This window comes from Hypanus sabinus, chromosome 2 (genome assembly GCF_030144855.1).
Source record: "Hypanus sabinus isolate sHypSab1 chromosome 2, sHypSab1.hap1, whole genome shotgun sequence".
Taxonomy (NCBI): domain Eukaryota; kingdom Metazoa; phylum Chordata; class Chondrichthyes; order Myliobatiformes; family Dasyatidae; genus Hypanus; species Hypanus sabinus.
This window is the reverse complement of record NC_082707.1, coordinates 208781035-208800249: the sequence shown is the minus strand read 5'-3', so window position 1 is coordinate 208800249 and position 19215 is coordinate 208781035. Positions and strand designations below refer to the sequence as shown.

Below are 19215 nucleotides of genomic sequence, written 5' to 3'. Positions count from 1 at the left end.
ACTCCATCCGCTCCCTGTTATGCACGTCCACCAATGCCACCCCTCATGAGCAACTCTTCTTTTCCCAGGAAGTCGACCACCGGGACCACCCTACCGGCTTGGCTGACATGCCTGGGGCCAGTGCTGCTCCAGAAACATGCGAGGAGCAATAAATACTCCCCGATGGTCGAGAGGGTTCACCTACTTCATGCGAACCCCCAGTATGCCTACGTGATCTTACCCAATGGGCGGGAGGACACGGTCTCCATCCGTGACCTGGTGCCCGCAGGAGCACCAGACCCCTACCCTGAACACTCCACGGTGACTGTGAATCCCGTACCCACCGATATATATACCCACGAGACACCGCGCACTCCAAGCCCTGCATAGACACCTCACGACACTCCCATACCGGGCGTGATGCACACGCATGAAGGATTACTGATGCCTAACGGGCTGGCACCTCAAGTCAGGCCGGAGCCAGCACAACCACCGTTGCCGGTGCTACGTAGATCGCAGCGATGGACTCGACTGCCTGATAGACTTGACCTGTAGATATACTTGTCTTAAATATTGTCAGTCATTTCACCCCGTGGGACTTTCTTTTTAAAAAGGAGGGGTGAATGTGGTAAACCATGTATATCTGTCTGGACACGCCCCTCTGCTGACTGCTCCTGTGACTCCTCCCACAGACCCCTGGATAAAGATGATTGTGTCACTGCTCCTCCCACAGTCATCCAGCATGGATGTGCTCCATTTTACTGCTAATAAAAGCCTTTCAGTATTTACTCTATTTCCAGTCTTTTGAGTTATTGGTAGTACATCACAGATGCTGCCTGATTTGCTGTTCCTCCAGCATTATGTTATGCAGAAAGAGATTTGACCCTCTATATCAGATCTGAGGAAAAGAGAAACAAAGTTGTCCAGGCAGTGGTGAATATGGGGCAGTGTGATGTGAGGAGGAAAGGGAATTTCTCAATTTGAGTGAAGTCATGTGGCAGATGATGATGGTTATTTGTTGCTGATGTGGTTCTAGCCCACTGGAAGGAAATGGCAAAAATGACTTTTACATGGACAGGAAGAAAGAGTGTATTGTTTCTTTCTTCTGTTGAGTGTTACTTTGGTATTGTCACTCTGTAATATTGTAAACAGGGCAATTGATTTATTATATAACCATATAACAATTACAGCATGGAAACAGGCCATCTTGGCCCTTCTAGTCCGTGCTGAACGCATACACTCACCTAGTCCCACTGGTCCGCACTCAGCCCATAACCCTCCATTCCTTTTCTGTCCATATACCTATCCAATTTTACTTTAAATGACAATACCGAACCTGCCTCTACCACTTCTACTGGAAGCTCATTCCACACAGCTACCACTCTCTGAGTAAAAAAATTCCTCCTCGTGTTACCCTTAAACTTTTGCCCCCTAACTCTCAAATCATGTCCTCTTGTTTGAATCTCCCCTACTCCCAATGGAAAAAGCCTATCCACGTCAACTCTATCTATCTCCCTCATAATTTTAAATACCTCTATCAAGTCCCCCTCAACCTTCTACACTCCAAAGAATAAAGACCTAACTTGTTCAGCCTTTCCCTGTAACATAGGTGCTGAAATCCAGGTAACATTCTAGTAAATCTTCTCTGTACTCTCTCTATTTTGTTGATATCTTTCCTATAATTCGGTGACCAGAACTGTACACAATATTCCAAATTTGGCCTTATCAATGCCTTGTACAATTTTAACATTACATCCCAACTCCTATACTCAATTCTCTGATTTATAAAGGCCAGCATACCAAAAGCTTTCTTTACCACCCTATCCACATGAGATTCCTCCTTCAGGGAACTATGCACCATTATTCCTAGATCACTCTGTTCTACTGCATTCTTCAATGCCCTACCATTTACCATGTATGTCCTATTTGGATTATTCCTACCAAAATGTAGCACCTCACACTTATCAGGATTAAACTCCATCTGCCATCATTCAGCCCACTCTTCTAACTGGCCTAAATCTCTCTGCAAGCTTTGAAAACCTACTTCATTATCCACAACGCCGACTACCTTAGTATCATCTGCATACTTACTAATCCAATTGACCACCCCATCATCCAGATCATTAATGTATATGACAAACAACATTGGAGCCAGTACAGATCCCTGAGGCACACCACTAGTCACCAGCCTCCAACCTGACAAATAGTTATCCACCACTACTCTCTGGCATCTCCCATCCAGCCACTGTTGAATCCATTTTACTACTTCAATATTAATACCTAAAGATTGAACCTTCCTAACTTACCTTCCATGCGGAACCTTGTCAAAGGCCTTTACTGAAGTCCATATAGACAACATCCACTGCTTTACCCTCATCAACTTTCCTCATAACCTCTTCAAAAAATTCAATAAGATTTGTCAAACATGACCTACCATGCACAAATCCATGCTGACTGTTCCTAATCAGACCCTATCTATCCAGATAATTACATTTACCATCTCTAAGAATATTTTCCATTAATTTACCCACCACTGACGTCAAACTGACAGGCCTATAATTGCTAGGTTTACTTTAAGAGTAATATATGAATAATCAAAGTTGTTGTGATGGTCAGGTGAGAGGAATATAGATCACTGTTATGACTAATTGTTCACAGATTAAGAACAGTTTTTCATGGTGCATGTGTATTGAGAGCTGGGCTGACTGAGTTACAGTGTGAAACTAAACCTCCGATGCTTATCAAAGAATGTAAGTTGGCAGCAATTGATATGTTTGAACTTGTGTCTGAAGTGAGGGAACAGAACAGTAAAGCACAGGAGCAGGTTCTTCGGCCCGCATTGTTGTTCCAAACCAAGTAAATTAATAATAAAATGATCAACTAATCTAATGCCCTTCCATTTTCCTCACATTCATTCTAAAATCCCTTACAAAATCTCTAAAGTATCTGCCTGTACAACCACAGCATGCAGTACATTCCAGGCATCCATCACTCTCTGTGCTTTAAAAAAAACTTGTTCCTCACCTCTCCTTTAAGATGACTCCTTCTCACCATAAATACATGACTTCTGGCAATAGACAGTTTAACCCTGAGAAAAAGATGCTGTCTGTCTGCTCTATCTGTGCCTCTCATAACCTTATATGCCTCCATCAGATCTCCCGGCAGCCTCTGCCATTCTAGAGAGTTAGAATCAGAATTCAGAATCAGTATCAGGTTTATTATCATGGGCATGTTTCATGAAAAATAATATAATTTTGTAAAGTTTGTTGTAAAAAATTAATTTAGATTTGGTAAAACATGTACTTGTTCAGCTTGAAGGTTTATGGGAAAGTCAACTTACTGTTCCTTTTCCATTGTCTCTGTGGGGTAGCCGTGACTCCACTCAGCCCAGAATCTGCATGTGATCCAATTATTTGTGTTCCTTCACTTTCTCCGTTGGTGGAGAGCTCATGGTTAAGTCCCAATCTTTCTAACCAACCAGTTGCTCTCCTTCTCTGGGCTATAACTGAGAAATGTTTTTATTGTTGTCATTGACTCTACTCAGTTTCTTAATCCATGAGTGAAACAGTGCAAATTCTCAGAGGAATTGCGAAGCAGTTCAGAATATCTGTCTGATTAATTGATCCATCACGTGTACATCGAATCATGCAGTGAAATGTGTTGTCAACCTAAGGTTCAAAGTACGTACATTTATTATTGAAGTATGCATACTATTTTCAAGCTTGGGACTCATCTCCTTGCAGGCAGCCACAAATCAAAGAAGCATAATAGAACCCATTAAAAAAAACTCCATACCACCAAGCCTATCAAACACCCAATGTGTTCAAAGAAGAACAAATTGTGCAAACAACAAAAAAAACAAATAAGTCACAGAGCATGAACTGCAGAGTCCCTGAAATTGAGTCCATAGCCACAGAGCCAGTTCAGTGCTGAGGTGAGTCAAGTCAGTCCAGGAGCCCGATGGCTGCAGGCCACAGTCACAGAGCCAGTTCAATGCTGAGGTGAGTCAAGTTAGTCCAGGAGTGCTGATGATTGCAGGCCACAGTCACAGAGTCAGTTCAGTGCTGAACTGAGTGCTGATGATTGCAGGCCACAGTCTCAGAGCCAGTTCAATGATGAGCTGAGTGCTGATGATTGCAGGCCACAGTCTCAGAGCCAGTTCAGTGCTGAGCTGTGCTGATGATTGCAGGCCACAGTCTCAGAGCCAGTTCAATGATGAGCTGAGTGCTGATGATTGCAGGCCACAGTCACAGAGCCAGTTCGGTGCTGAGGTGAGCGAAAGTCAGTCCAGGAGTCCGATGGCTGCAGGTCACAGTCACAGAGCCAGTTCGGTGCTGAGGTGAGTCAAGTCAGTCCAGGAGCCTGATGGCTGCAGGCCACAGTCACAGAGCCAGTTCAATGCTGAGTTGAGTGCTGATGATTGCAGGCCACAGTCACAGAGCAAGTTCAGTGCTGAGGTGAGTCAGGTCAGTCCAGGAGCCTGATGGCTGCAGGCCACAGTCACAGAGCCAGTTCAATGCTGAGCTGTGCTGATGATTGCAGGCCACAGTCACAGAGCCAGTTCAGTGCTGAGGTGAGAGCTGATGATTGCAGGCCACAGTCACAGAGCCAGTTCAGTGCTGAGGTGAGAGCTGATGATTGCAGGCCACAGTCACAGAGCCAGTTCAGTGATGAGGTGAGTCAGGTCAGTCCAGGAGCCCGATGGCTGCAGGCCACAGTCACAGAGCCAGTTCAATGCTGAGCTGTGCTAATGATTGCAGGCCACAGTCACAGAGCCAGTTCAGTGCTGAGCTGTGCTGATGATTGCAGGCCACAGTCACAGAGCCAGTTCAATGCTGAGCTGTGCTGATGATTGCAGGCCACAGTCACAGAGCCAGTTCAGTGCTGAGGTGAGAGCTGATGATTGCAGGTCACAGTCACAGAGCCAGTTCAGTGCTGAGGTGAGTCAGGTCAGTCCAGGAGCCCGATGGCTGCAGGCACAGTCACAGAGCCAATTCAGTGCTGAGGTGAGAGCTGATGATTGCAGGCCACAGTCACAGAGCCAGTTCAGTGCTGAGGTGAGAGCTGATGATTGCAGGCCACAGTCACAGAGCCAGTTCAGTGCTGAGGTGAGAGCTGATGATTGCAGGCCACAGTTGTAGAGCTAGATGTAATGGGAGCAGCCCGTAAGTGTTGCCACACATTCTGGCACCAACACAGTATGCCTACAATGGCAGAACAACACAGAACACAACAAGCAACAGAGCAACAGGAGTAAATTAAGCCCCTTTTCTCCCTCCCAACCACACAGCAGCACAGGTCGTCCTGTAACTCTGAGCCTCTGGGCCTTCAGCAGCCTGACGGACAATAGGCCTCGGACTTCCTCGGTTCAAGCCTTTTTGATCAAATATCGGGGTTCAATCTTCGGTATCAATCCCAGAATAATAATTATCTTATTAATTGTCCATACTTAAAGAGTAAAATTTTGCTGGTTACTTTCTGCGGATTACATTTTCATAATCGTCCTAGTGTAGCGAAAGTCTTAATCAAATCATTAACGTCTCAAGGAAAGTGTGCACAGTAACCAACAGTTATTTTATTCAAATTAACATTTATGAACAAATTTATGAATTAGTGATATAAGATTTGAAGCACACCTCCACCTTCTCCTCCAATCTGCCACCCACTACAATATCTTCAAAATAGAGAGCGTCAATGCAGTTCTCTTTACTTTTGTTCCCTTTGTCTCACCCGCAGTAACCATATCTTCATGTGTGCAGACGATACGCTTTTGAAATTCCTTCCTAAACACGCGTCTGTCAAACTCTGGATTTTCCCTTCATCATTCTTAAAACTCAGCTTTGGCAGTAATGCAACAGTGTGGATGCCAACTGCCGTAAAACCTCAAGGAAGAAGAAGGAAAACTCAGCTTGCCAACACAGCTCTAAATTATGTCACCAGTGATTCTTTCCATGAGTCATTGCTAATTTTGTTTGGTTTGGCTTCGAGGAAGAATGTTATGATATTTTCTTCATAAAAGGTGTGACATGAATGTAAGCTTTTGTACTTTATTTTCAGGTTGGTGGCTATTGGGATAAGTGTTGCAGTACTGTGACACAACTGAAAGAAGGCTTGAATCGAATCCTATGCCTCATTCCATACAATGTCATTAATCAGGCTGTGTGGGAAAGCATTATGCCAGAATGGTTGGAATCCATCCGAACTGAGGTGCCAGAAAGTCAGTTGAAAGAGTTTAAAGAAGTCTTAAGGTATGTACTGGTTGTGTGTCTAACTGCTTCTGTTGTACAATTCTCTTAGTAATGTTATTTACTTTCACTCCTCCACACTTCCCCCACCACCACTACTTCATCATTTCCTGTCAGTCACACTAGTGTCACTTTATAAAGGCTATCTATGTATTTATTTTTATTGTGTTTTTTATATGGTAACACATCAAAAATGCTGGAGGAACTCAACAGGTCTGGCAGGATTCATAGAAGTGGACAGCCAGTGTTTCAGGCTGAAGCCTTTTCTTCACGATGTGAAAGGAAAGGGAAGATGCCACAATAACAAAGTGGGACAATGGGAAGGAGGACAGCCTGAAGGTGATAGGTGAAGCCAGGTGGGTGGGAAAGATAAAGGACTGGAGAGGAAGGAACCTGATAGGAGAGGAGAGTGGTCCATAAGAGAATGGGAAGAAGGAAGGGCACCAGGGAGGTGATAGGCGGAGGAAAATAGGTAAGAGGCCAGAGTGGAGGATAGATGAAGAGAGGTAAGAATATTGTTTTACCATTAACTGTGGAATTTAATGCTTAAAACTATAAGGGATGCCAACTCAGTTCAAAGCCTGTTTATTTAACCTCATTTTGAACTAACATCTGTACATCTTATTTTCATGTTCGCACTTTATCCCATTGTAAAGCACTTTGAACTACATATAGTCAAAAACAGGTACAGCACAGAAAGGGGTCCTTTGGCCCATCTAGTCCATGGTGAAACAATTTAAACTGCTTACTCCCATTGACCTGTACAGTTTACATAGTCCCCCCATATCCCAACTATCCATGTACCTAACCAAAATTCTCTTAAACGTTGAAATCAAGCTTGCATCCATCATTCCACACTCTCACAATCCTCTGAATAAAGAGGTTTCCCCTCATATTCTTCTTAAACTTCTCACCTTTCACCCTTAACTCATGATGTCTGATTGTAGTCCCACCCAATCTCGGTGGAAAAAGCTTGCTTGTATTTACCCTAACTATACCCCTCGTAATTTTGTATTCATCTATTAAATCTTCTCTCAATTTTCTTTGTTCTAAGGAATACAATCCTAACCTTCTCGATCTTTCCTTCTAACTCAGGTCCTCCAGACCTGGCAACATCCTGGTAAACTTTCTCTGAACTCTTCCAACTATGTTTACATCTTTCCTGTAGGTAGATGAACAAAACTGCACACAAAACTCCAAATTAGGCCTCACCAATGTTTTATGCAACTTCAACATAACATCTTGTCTCCTGTCCTCAGCATACTGATTTCTGAAGGCCAATGTGCCAGAAGCTTTTTTCACGACCCTAACTACCTGTGACACCACTTTCAGCGAATTATGGACCTGTATTCCCCAATCCCCTTGTTCTACCACACGCCTCACTGCCCTATAGTTCTCTGTGTAAGATCTACCCTGGTTGGTTCTACCGAAGTGCAAAACCTTATACTTCTCTGCATTAAATTCCATCTGACATTTTTCATACCATTTTTCTAGCTGATGCAGATCCTTCTGCAAACCGTGATAGCCTTCCTCACTGTCCACTACACCCCATTTTTGGTGTCATCTGCAAATTTGCTGATCCAGTTAGCCACGTTATCATTCCGATCATTGATATAGATGACAAACAACAAAGGACCCAACACTGATCCCTGTAACACACCGCTAACAGGCCTCCAGTCAAAGAGGCAGCCCTCTCTGACCACTCCCTGACTTCTCCCACAAAGCCAATGCCTAATCCAACATACTACCTGATCCTGAATTTTGAGCGACTGAACTTTCTTGACCAGCCTCACATGCGGAACCTTGTCAGATGCCTTACTGAAGTACATATAGACAACATCCGCTGTTTTGCTTTTATCCACTTCCTGGTAACTTTCTCAAACTCCGTAAGATTGATTAGACATGACCTACCATGCATGAAGCCATGCTGACAATCCTTAATCAGACCATTTTGATCCAAATACTTATGTATATCCAGTCCCTTAGGATATCTTCCAATAACTTACCCAAAATTGATGTCAGACACACAGGCCTATAATTTGCAGGTTTCCATTTAGGGTCTTTTTAAAACGGTGAAACAACATTGGCTGTCCTGCAATCCTCTGGTACTTCCCCATTATGGGGAAAAGGCAGGAATAGGGTACTGATTGTGGATGATCAGCCATGATCACATTGAATGGAGGTGCTGTCTTGAAGGGCCGAATGGCCTACTCCTGCACCTATTGTCTATTGTTATTAAGGATGATTTAAATATTTCTGCTAGGGCCCCGGTAATTTTGCCTCCCTTAGGATCTGAGGGAACACCTTGTCAGGCCCTGAGGATTTATCCTCTCTGATTAGCCTCAGGATAGCAAACTCCTCTGTGATCTGTACAGGGTCCAGGATGTTGATGCTGCTTTGCCTCACTGGATCTTTCCAGATGTGTCGCTATTTCTTCTTTAATGGTAGTTTTAAGCATTTTCCCAACTACAGATGTTAAACTAACTGGCCAATAGTTAACTGCCTTTTGCCTACATCCTTTTTTGAATAATGGTGTGACATTTGCCATCTTCCAATCTGCTGGGATCTGCCCAGAGTCCAGAGAATTTTGGTAAATAATCACCAAAGCCCTCCTACTGCAAATTGCTCTGCAGGGCAGATAAGATGTTGTGAACTCGGGCACCAGGCAGGCAACATAGCCTTCTTTGAAGCTAATGGCATTGTGGTCACTGGGCGCAAGGTGTTCCCCTGCACAAACTTCTGACACCCACACTGTCTCATTCCCTGACAGCAGATCTAGTATCACACACTCTCTCATTGGGACTTCTACATACTTATGATGGAAACTTTCCTGAACACATTAGCCAAACACTATCGCATTTAGTCATTGTTATTGAGGGGGATGGCCGCATGAGTACTCTGCACTGGCACCTTAACCTCTTTCCTCTTCCAGACTCTCTCCCAGTTTCCCGCATACCTGCACCTTGGGTATAACTACCTCTCTGCATGTCATCTCATACATAGAATGTACAAAAAATGCTCTTAATAAGCTATTATTATATATGGAAAAGAAATTAAAATGTGTGTTTAAGTACTTGGTATGTCTATATTATTGTTATTCTGACTGGAAAATATTAAGATAATTTTAAATTAAATTCAATCTTATTGTCACCTGACTGTACATAAATCCAACAAATGAAATATTCCTCTAGACCATGATGTACACCCACAATACATTTATCATACAGAGCAAATAACACCAAATATTACCACAAATAAGTTAATAACATATAATTCAAAATGCATGTGGTGTGTGTAGTGTGCAGTACAGGTAATTGATAATAATTAACTATTGATAATATTGATCTATTTCAGCAAAATGTTTGATGTTGAACTTTGCCCATTGCCATTTTCCTTGGAAGAAATGTTTGGTTTTATTAGCTGTCGATTCACTGGCTACCCCGCTTCAGTCCAGGAACAAGCATTACTTTGGCTTCATGTAAGTTTTTTTAATTTTTAATCTGAAGGCTTAGTTTGAAGATCAGTTGAAATGTCAGTGATGTTCTGCAGGGGTTGGTGTTGGGACTTCTTGTGCTCTATATAAATTATTCAGATGATTGAATAGATGGCTTTGTTGCCAAGTTTTTGGATGATACGAAGATTGATTGGAGGGGCAGTTAATGTTGAAGAAACAGGTAGGATGCAGTAGGACTTAGAAACATAGAAAACCTACAGCACAATACAGGCTCTTTGGCCCACAATGCTGTGCCGAACACGTACTTACTTCAGAAATTACCTAGGGTTACCCATAGCCCTCTATTTTTCTAAGCTCCATGTGCATATCCAGGAGCCTCTGAAAAGACCCTACTATATCCACATCCACCTCTGTTGCCGACAGCCAATTCCATGCACTCACCACTCTCCCTGTAAAAAAAAACTTACCCCTGACATCTCCTGTGCACCTACTTCCAAGCACCTTAAAACTTTGCCCTCTTGTGTTAGCCATTTCAGCCCAGGGAAAAAGCCTCTGACTATCTGTATGATCAATGCCTCTCATCACCTTATACATCTCTATCAGGTCACCTCTCATCCTCTGCCACTCTAAGGAGAAAAGGCCAAGTTCACCCAACCTGTTCTCAAAAGGCATGCTCCCCAATCCAGGCAACACCCTTGTAAATCTCCTCTGCAGCCTTTTTATGGTTTCCACACAGTACTCCAAGCGGGGTCTGAACTGGGTCCTATATAGCTGTAACATTACCTCTCAGCTCTTAAGCTCAATCCCACTGTTGATGAATGGCCTACTTCTGCTCCTTTGTCTTGTGATCTTGTGATCTACTTAATACTTTGCTTCAGTATTCGCTATGGAAGAGGACCTTTGCGATTGTAGGGATGACTTATAGCAGACTGAAAAACTTGAACATACAGACATTAAGAAAGAGGAATGCTGGAGTTCTGGAAAGCATTAAGTTGGATAAGTCACCGGGACCAGATGAGATGTACCTCAGACTACTGTGGGAGGTGAGGGAGGAGATTGTTGTGCCTTTGGCAATGGATCTTTGCATCATCACCAGGATGGGAGAGGTCCCGGACAATTGGAGGGTTGCAGATCTTGTTCCCTTATTCTAGAAAGTGAGTACAGATAGCCCAGGGAATTATAGACCACTGAGTCTTAATTAAGTGGTTGGTAAGTTGATGGAGAAGATCCCGAGAGGCAGGATTTATGAACATTTGAGAGGCAAAATCCAGTTAGGAATAATCAGCATGGCTTTGTCAAGGGCAGGCCGTGCCTTACGAGCCTGATTGAATTTTTTGAGGATGTGACTGAACACATTGATGAAGGTAGAGGAGTAGATGGATATTAGCAAGGCATTTGATAAGGTACCCCATGCAAGGCTTATTGAGAAAGTAAGGAGGCATGGGATCCAAGGGCACATTGCTTTGTGGATCCAGAACTGGCTTGCCCACAGAAGACAAAGAGTGGTTGTAAAAGGGCCATATTCTGCATAGAGTTTGGTAACCAGTGGACTGCCTCAGGGATCTGTTCTGGGACCCCTTCTCTTTGTGATTTTTATAAATGACCTGGATGAGAAAGTGGAGAGATGGGTTAGTAAATTTGCTGATGACACAAAGTTTGGGGGTGTTGTGGATAGTGTGGAGGGCTGTCAGAGGTGACAGCAGGGCATTGATAGGATGCAAAACTGGGCTGAGAAGTGGTAGATGGAGTTCACCTCAGATAAGAGTGAGGTGGTTCATTTTGGAGGTCAACAATGATGGCAGAATATAGTATTAATGGTAAGACTCTTGGCAGTGTGAGGGATTAGAGGGATCTTGGGGTCCGAGTCCATAGAATACTCAAAGCTATTATGCAGGTTGACTCTGTGGTTAAGAAGGCATATGATGCATTGGCCTAAATAATAATCTGCCCGATTATTTCTTCTTCCAAAAATGTACAACTATACACTTCTCAACATTGTATCTCATCTGCCATTTCTTTGCCCACTCTCCTAAACTGACCAAGTCTCTTTGCAACCTTTCCGTTTCCACAACACTTTCTGCTCCTCCACCTATCTCTGCTATCTCCTCCAGTTCATACACACTTTTCCACTGTCATACTTGATTGGTCCTATTCTTTCACATCTTATCCTCTTGCTGTTCACATAATTGTAGAATGCCTTGGGATTTTCCTTAATCCTGCTCATCAAGGCCTTCTCATGGCCCCTTCTGGCTCTCCTAATTTCATTCTTAATTTCCTTCTTGCTAGCCTTATCATTTTCTAGATCTCTATCATTACCTAGTTTTTTGAACCTTTGGAAAGCTTTTCTTTTCTTCTTGACTAGATTTATTGCAACCTTTGTACACCACAGTTCCTGTACCCTACCATCTTTTCCCTGTCTCATTGGAACGTACCTATGCAGAACACCACACAAATATCCCATGAATGTTTGCCACATTTCTGCTGTATATTTCCCTGAGAACATGTGTTCCCAATATATGCATCAAAGTTGCTGCCTGATAGCTTCACATTTCCCCTTACTTCAATTAAAGGCTTTCCTAACTTGTCTGTTCCTATCCCTCTCCAATGCTATGGTAAAGGAGATAGAATTGTGATCACTATCTCCAAAATGCTCTTCCACTGAGAGACCTGACACCTGACCAAGTTCATTTTTCAATACCAGATCAAGTACAGCCTCTCCTCTTGTAGGCTTATCGACATACTGTGTCAAGAAATCTTTCTGCACACACTTAACAAACTCCACCCCATCTAAATCCCTTGCTCTAGGGAAATGCCAATCGGTATTGCGGAAATTAAAATCTATCACGACAACCCTGTTATTATTGCGCTCTTCCAGAATCTGTCTCCCCATCTGCTCCACGATATCCCTGTTACTATAGGGTGGTCTATAAAAAAACACCCAGCAGAGTTATTGACCCATTCTTATTTCTACCTTCCACCCACAGAGACTCAGTAGACAATCCCATCATGACTTACTCTTTTTCTGCAGCCGTGACACTATCTCTGATGAACAGTAACATGCTCCCACCACTTTTGCCTCCCTCCCTGTCCTTTCTGAAACATCTAAAGCCTGGCACTTTAACCATTCCTGTCCCTGAGCCATCCAAGTGTCTGTAATGGCCACCACATCATAGCTCCAAGTACTGATCCGTGCTCTAAGTTCATCTGCTTCGTTCATGATACTTCTTGCATTAAATTATTAAAATTATGGCAGTGAAGAAGGCTAATGGAATGTTGGCCTTTATTACAAAGGGAATTGAGTAAAAGAGCAAGGAAATCCTTTTGCATTTGTACAGAGCTGTGGTGAGACCACACCTGGAGTATTGCGTACAGTTTTGGTCTCCAGGGTTAAGGAAGGACTTTCTGGCTGTAGAGGAAGTGCAGCGTAGATTCACGAGGTTAATTCCTGGGATGTCTGGACTGTCTTACGTAGAGAGGTTAGAGAGTCTGGGCTCGTACACACTGGAATTAAGGAGATTGAGAGGGGATCTGATTGCAACATATAGGATTATTAAGGGATTGGACAAGATAGAGACAGGAAATATGTTCCAGATGCTTGGAGAGTCCAGTGCCGGAGGGCATGGTTTGAGAATAAGGGGTAGGTCATTTAGGATAGAGTTAAGGAAAAACTTCTCCCAGAGAGTTGTGGGGGTCTAGAATGCACTGCATCGGAAGGTAGTGGAGGCCAATTCTCTGGATGCTTTCAAGAAGGAGCAAGATAGGTATCTTATGGATAGGGGAATCAAGGGATATGGGGACAAGGCAGGAACCGGGTATTGACAGTAGATGATCAGCCATGATCTCAAAATGGTGGTGCAGGCTTGAGGGGCTGAATGGTCTACTTCTGTACCTATTGTTTATTGTCTATAAAATAGACACATCTCAAACTATCAGTCTGAGCGCATCCATTCTCTATCACCTTACCATGATCCCCCTCACACTGTCTATCAGCTTTCTTTATTTATCACTAATTTTTATTGCAGTACCAACAAATAACATTCAGTACAACCAGTTGCCGATTACATTTTGACTGTTTAACCCAGCTATCCCCCACCCTCATTCCCACCCCCTCCACACCTCCCCCCTCTCCACCGCCTCTCTTCCTCCCCACCCCTCTCCCACGTACACAGACAGAGCATTCCTATTTTAAAAGAAGTTCTTTTAAGTTAGATATCAAATTTGTCCACATTAAGATTGTGTTTGGTTGTGCATCATTTACTCTTGCTGATGGTAATGCCAGGTAAGAAATGTCCAAAAAGCTCTGAAGCCTGTTAGTGCTTGAAATATCATGGGGAGGTTTCCAATGCTGGACCATGGTCTTCTTAGCTGCAGTCAGGCCTGCCAGCCAGACTTGGTATGTTTTTTCCATGAGGGAAAAGTGGGTGTCATCATTTAGAAGATGTACAGCGGGGTCCAATGGTAATTGTACCCCTGTTAGTTCTTTAGGAGTACTGATAACCTTCCCCCACTAACCAAAAGCCCCTGGACGTTCCCATACAACATGTATAAAAGAGCCAATGGTTCCATGGGGGCAAAGTGAGCAGTATGGGTCAGGAACCAGTTCCATTTGATGTCTAATTTTCGGTGTTAGATATGCCCTATGACAAAGTTTCAAGTGTATATACGGATTATTTGGGTTGTTTGAAGCACCGGCCACGTTATCCCAAATTGCATCCCAGTCTAAGTCTTGCCCCAATTCAGATATGTCCCTATCCCAGGCTTTCATTCCTGATGTGGGCATATATTTCTGGGAGTTTAATTTATCATAGATATACCAGAGACACTATCTGTCTTGGAGCACTCTCTATCCAACTTAAGGTGGAGTGGTCCTTTAAATCTGACCCCCAGGGAACCCCATAGGCTTTACAAGCTGATCTTACTCTGAAGTAGAAGAAAAGAGAGTGTTTATCAATATTATATTGAGATACCTGTTCTTGAAAGCTAAGGATAGTACTTTCCCCATTAATATCTTGAAGAGTAGTAATACCTTTTATCCTCCCAAGTTCTGTTAGTGAATGGTTTCCCCCCAGATAGAAAATGATTATTGTTCTACAATGGAGATGATTTGCACCATACGCTTTTAAATTTTAGGAATTTTTCTGCTGCTCTAAACACTTGTTTAAAATTGGACCCTAATACAAATCACATTTTTTGGTAGACATACCTATAAAGAGAAAGTCCTTCAACCTTGTTCTATATTTTTCCATGATGAAACTTTCTCCTCCGTCCAGTAGCTAAGATTTTTTAATACAAATGCCCAGTGATACAATTTAAAATTTGGACATGTCAAACCCCCATCCAACTTTTTGAATTGTAGAGCTGACCACTGTATATTTGGTCGTTTACCATTCCCAACATAGCATCATAGTAAGGAGTCCAGTTTTTGCCAATATCCCGCTGGAGGCACAAGTGGGATCATTGAGCTGATAAAATTAATGCGGGGTAAGATGTTCATTTTAATGACCGATATACGGGCTGGGACTGATGGTGGCAGGTGTCTCCATCTATTAATATCCTATTTTTTTCAAAATTAAAGAGTAATTTGTTTTAGCGACAGACGATAGGCAAGTATTAACTTTAATATCCAAGTAGAGGACCTCATTTGTAACATTAATCTGGGGAGGGAGAGACACCTTACTTTTATCTGTATTAATCAGCATCAGTGCTGATTTTGACAGATTAACGTTGTATGCTGAAAGAAATTCAAATTGCTTCAGTGTTTTTAAAACATAGGGGAGAGTTTGTTGAACATTTGCCATATAAGCTAGTGTGTCATTCGCATAAAGTGATAGCGAATGTGTTTGTAACGTTCTCCTTCACGTGTAACAAACGCCGAATTTAACGTCGAGATAAACCACAGTTAATAAGAACCAGATCGCAGTAAGATTAACCATTTACTGTTCACTCTTCACATTAACATATGGTGAAAACTGTTGATAAAACAATACAAGATTGATACAGTATTTGTTCCTTCCTTAGTATCACATTTCAAGTGTAAATACTTGCAAAGGTGACTATAACTACATTACACTAAGGTGCAGTATACAGGGAGAGTTTACCTGCTCCATTGACTACTTTAAATACACTTCCATGCAAACTATCCGCGACTCTTTAACTAACGAAAGCATAAACATTATCTACCGTCGTTACTTCTAACAGGATCGGCATTAACATCTTAGTTCAACATATCGATTATCTATTAACTTACAGCGTTGCTCTCACTGTGATTTCTCATGCCTGCAAAACAACTTCTGCTCAGGTGTGCCTCGTGGAGAGCCCCTACCCTCGCGCTAATTTCGAACCGGTATTTTCCCACAAGACGCGGCGAAACCGGATGTGACGTCATCACATGCCGATATATTTTACATGCAATGAATATACTTTAAACACTTCTAATTCTAACTAGAAAATACTATCGAATGAATTACTAAGCGAAAATATTATAAACTAAATAACTGTCGTAAAGACAGCACACTCCCCGCTTGACCTTCGTAAGGTCACAATGAGCAGAGTACAAACTTAGTCTCTTAATCAGTCATTGGGTAGAGGTAGAATAACTTCTGTAACTGGCCCTTGGTCGGTAGTCTTCAATTCGATCTTCCTGACATGTCCATCCCCGCTAGGGAATGTAGCAGTGATTCTGGTCGTTGGCCAGCTGTTGCGGGCGATTTGCTTGTCCCTGAGCAGGACTAAGTCTCCAACTTGAAGATTCCTGTGGGGTTCTGTCCACTTTTGTCTCTGTTGCAACAAAGGTAGATACTTTTGTCTCCAGCGAGGCCAGAACTGATTTGCCAGAGCCTGGACTTGTCTCCATTGCTTTGTGTACAAATCCTTGTCTGAAAAGTCTCCTGGTGGAGGAGGTGCTCCTGCCTTCTGCGTAAGGAGCGTTGATGGCGAAAGTATAAAGGGGTTTTCTGGGTCAGAAGACACAGGTAGGAATGATTGTGCGTTTATAATGGCTGTGACCTCTGCCATTAGGGTGCACAGTACCTCGTGGGCCAATCGGGTGTGTTGCATCTCAGGTTTCCTTTTCCGGGTTTTCCGTAAGGACGTGAACCGTTTGACTGCCTGCTCTTTGTTATCTGGTGAGCACTGGCGTGGTTCTCTGAAAGGCAATGGGGCAACCCCATTATTTGCTTCATCTCTGAAGACCTTGGTGTCTTTGGGTTTTAAAGAAATGGTATCTTGAGCTGATTGTGCAAGTTTGTTTCCGTGCTCGGTTTGAACGAAAACTGACTGACCTAGCGTCTCGTCGGTTACTTTACGCTTGGTAATGTCTTGTTGTGCTTCTTTAGGGTACACCTCAGTGAGGCAGATCTTGGAACAAGAACGGCTTGACTGAGTTTGACCGCAAACTTCTGTACAGTTCGAGCTGACAATTGTTGTCCTGGAGTGAACCTCTCCCTCCCCGCCGTCCTGTTGTGGGGGTGAAGGAGCGCTGTCGGTTCTTTCATTCTTGACTTCATCACGGAGCCGTGAGGGTAAATTTCCTTCCTCGTATGGATGTGATGCAATCGTGACTCTCTGAGGTTCCTCGTAGCTGGGGAAGTTATCGAATACGTATGGAGAGGGGAGACGAGCCTGCCTGTCTATTTGAGACTGTACATAGTCGCTTGTGCGTTCCAGTCTGGTCCTTTCTAAAGTAGATCTTGCTTCGGTCAGATCACGCGACCCTTCAGCTTCTTCTATGTACTCTGCTTCCGCCATGGCAGCTTCTTCTTCTCTTTCTAGCTGCAGCACTTGCAACTCTGTCGATATTTTTGCCATTTCCAACTGGGTTTCGGCTTCTCGGGCGGCCGCTTTCCTTTGTCTGGCGGCCTTTTCCTTCTGGATTTCGGCTTCTCTGGTGGCCCTTTCGGCTTCTCTGGCAGCCTTTTCTTTCTGGATTTCGGCTTCTCTGGCGGCCCTTTCTTTCTGGATTTCGGCTTCTCTGGCAGCCTTTTCTTTCTGGATTTCGGCTTCTCTGGTGGCCAGTTTCATTTTCAAAACTGCTTCTTGTCTGGCGTAACGCAGTCGCACCTTGGCGGCTTCTGCCTTTCTGGCGGCCCTTTCGGCTTCTCTGGCGGCCCTTTCGGCTTCTCTGATGGCCTGTTCTTTCTGGATTTCGGCTTCTCTGATGGCCTGTTCTTTCTGGATTTCGGCTTCTCTGATGGCCTGTTCTTTCTGGATTTCGGCTTCTCTGATGGCCTGCAGCATTTTCAAAACTGCTTCTTGTCTGGCGTAACGCAGTCGCACCTTGGCGGCTTCTGCCTTGGCTCTTGCCTGGGTGGACTTACTTGATGTCGGTTTACCGCCCTTGTCGCTGGGCGGCGTTGACTTGATGCTGGATCGAGCTGACATTGCAGCACTTGAAACACCTGATAATGTCGCTTTTTCACTGTAACGTTCTCCTTCGTGTGTAACGAATGCCGAATTTAACGTCAAGATAAACCACAGTTAATAAGAACCAGATCGCAGTAAGATTAACCATTTACTGTTCACTCTTCACATTAACATATGGTGAAAACTGTTGATAAAACAATACAAGATTGATATAGTATTTGTTCCTTCCTTAATATCACATTTCAAGTGTAAATACTTGCAAAGGTGACTATAACTACATTACACTAAGGTGCAGTATACAGGGAGAGTTTACCTGCTCCATTGACTACTTTAAATACACTTCCATGCAAACTATCCGCGACTCTTTAACTAACGAAAGCATAAACATTATCTACCGTCGTTACTTCTAACAGGATCGGCATTAACATCTTAGTTCAACATATCGATTATCTATTAACTTACAGCGTTGTTCTCACTGTGATTTCTCATGCCTGCAAAACAACTTCTGCTCAGGTGTGCCTCGTGGAGAGCCCCTACCCTCGCGCTAATTTCGAACCGGTACTTTCCCACAAGACGCGGCGAAACCGGATGTGACGTCATCGCATGCCGATATATTTTACATGCAATGAATATACTTTAAACACTTCTAATTCTAACTAGAAAATACTATCGAATGAATTACTAAGCGAAAATATTATAAACTAAATAACTGTCGTAAAGACAGCACAGTGTTGTTGTACCTATTGTAATAGTGGAGATCTGAGGAGAGTTTCTAATTAAATGTGCAAGCAGTTCAATAGATATAGTAAAAATTAAAGGAGACAAAGGGTCCCCTTGTCGTGTGCTCTGTCCGATGTCAAATAACTCTGAGAAACCTCCTCCCACACACTATGCTGAAGGATTAGCATACAGGGTTTGAATCATATTGATAAATTTATCGCTGAACTTAAATTCTTTTGGAACTCTCCAAAGATATGGCCATTCAAGGTGATCGAACGCTTTTTCAGCATTTAGAGATAGCAGGCCACAGGCAGGCGGGATTTTATGTGTTGCACTCAGTATGTGTAAGAGCTGACGAATATTATCAGATGTGAGTCATCCCCTGATAAAGCCCATTTGATTTGGGCTAATTATTTTCCCAACTACTGTTTCGAGTCTACTAGCTAAGACTTTGCA

General features: G+C 43.2%; 1 protein-coding gene across 1 annotated transcript in view; it reads left to right on the top strand.

The window, feature by feature from the left end:
* Window positions 1–19215, top strand: part of LOC132390105 (protein unc-79 homolog) — a 625175-nt gene that overhangs the window by 144762 nt on the left and 461198 nt on the right. The window contains exons 15-16 of the mRNA XM_059962702.1: window positions 6037–6227; window positions 9579–9702. Of these exons, the coding sequence (XP_059818685.1) occupies window positions 6037–6227; window positions 9579–9702 (315 nt within the window). The remainder of the gene's footprint in view (window positions 1–6036; window positions 6228–9578; window positions 9703–19215) is intronic.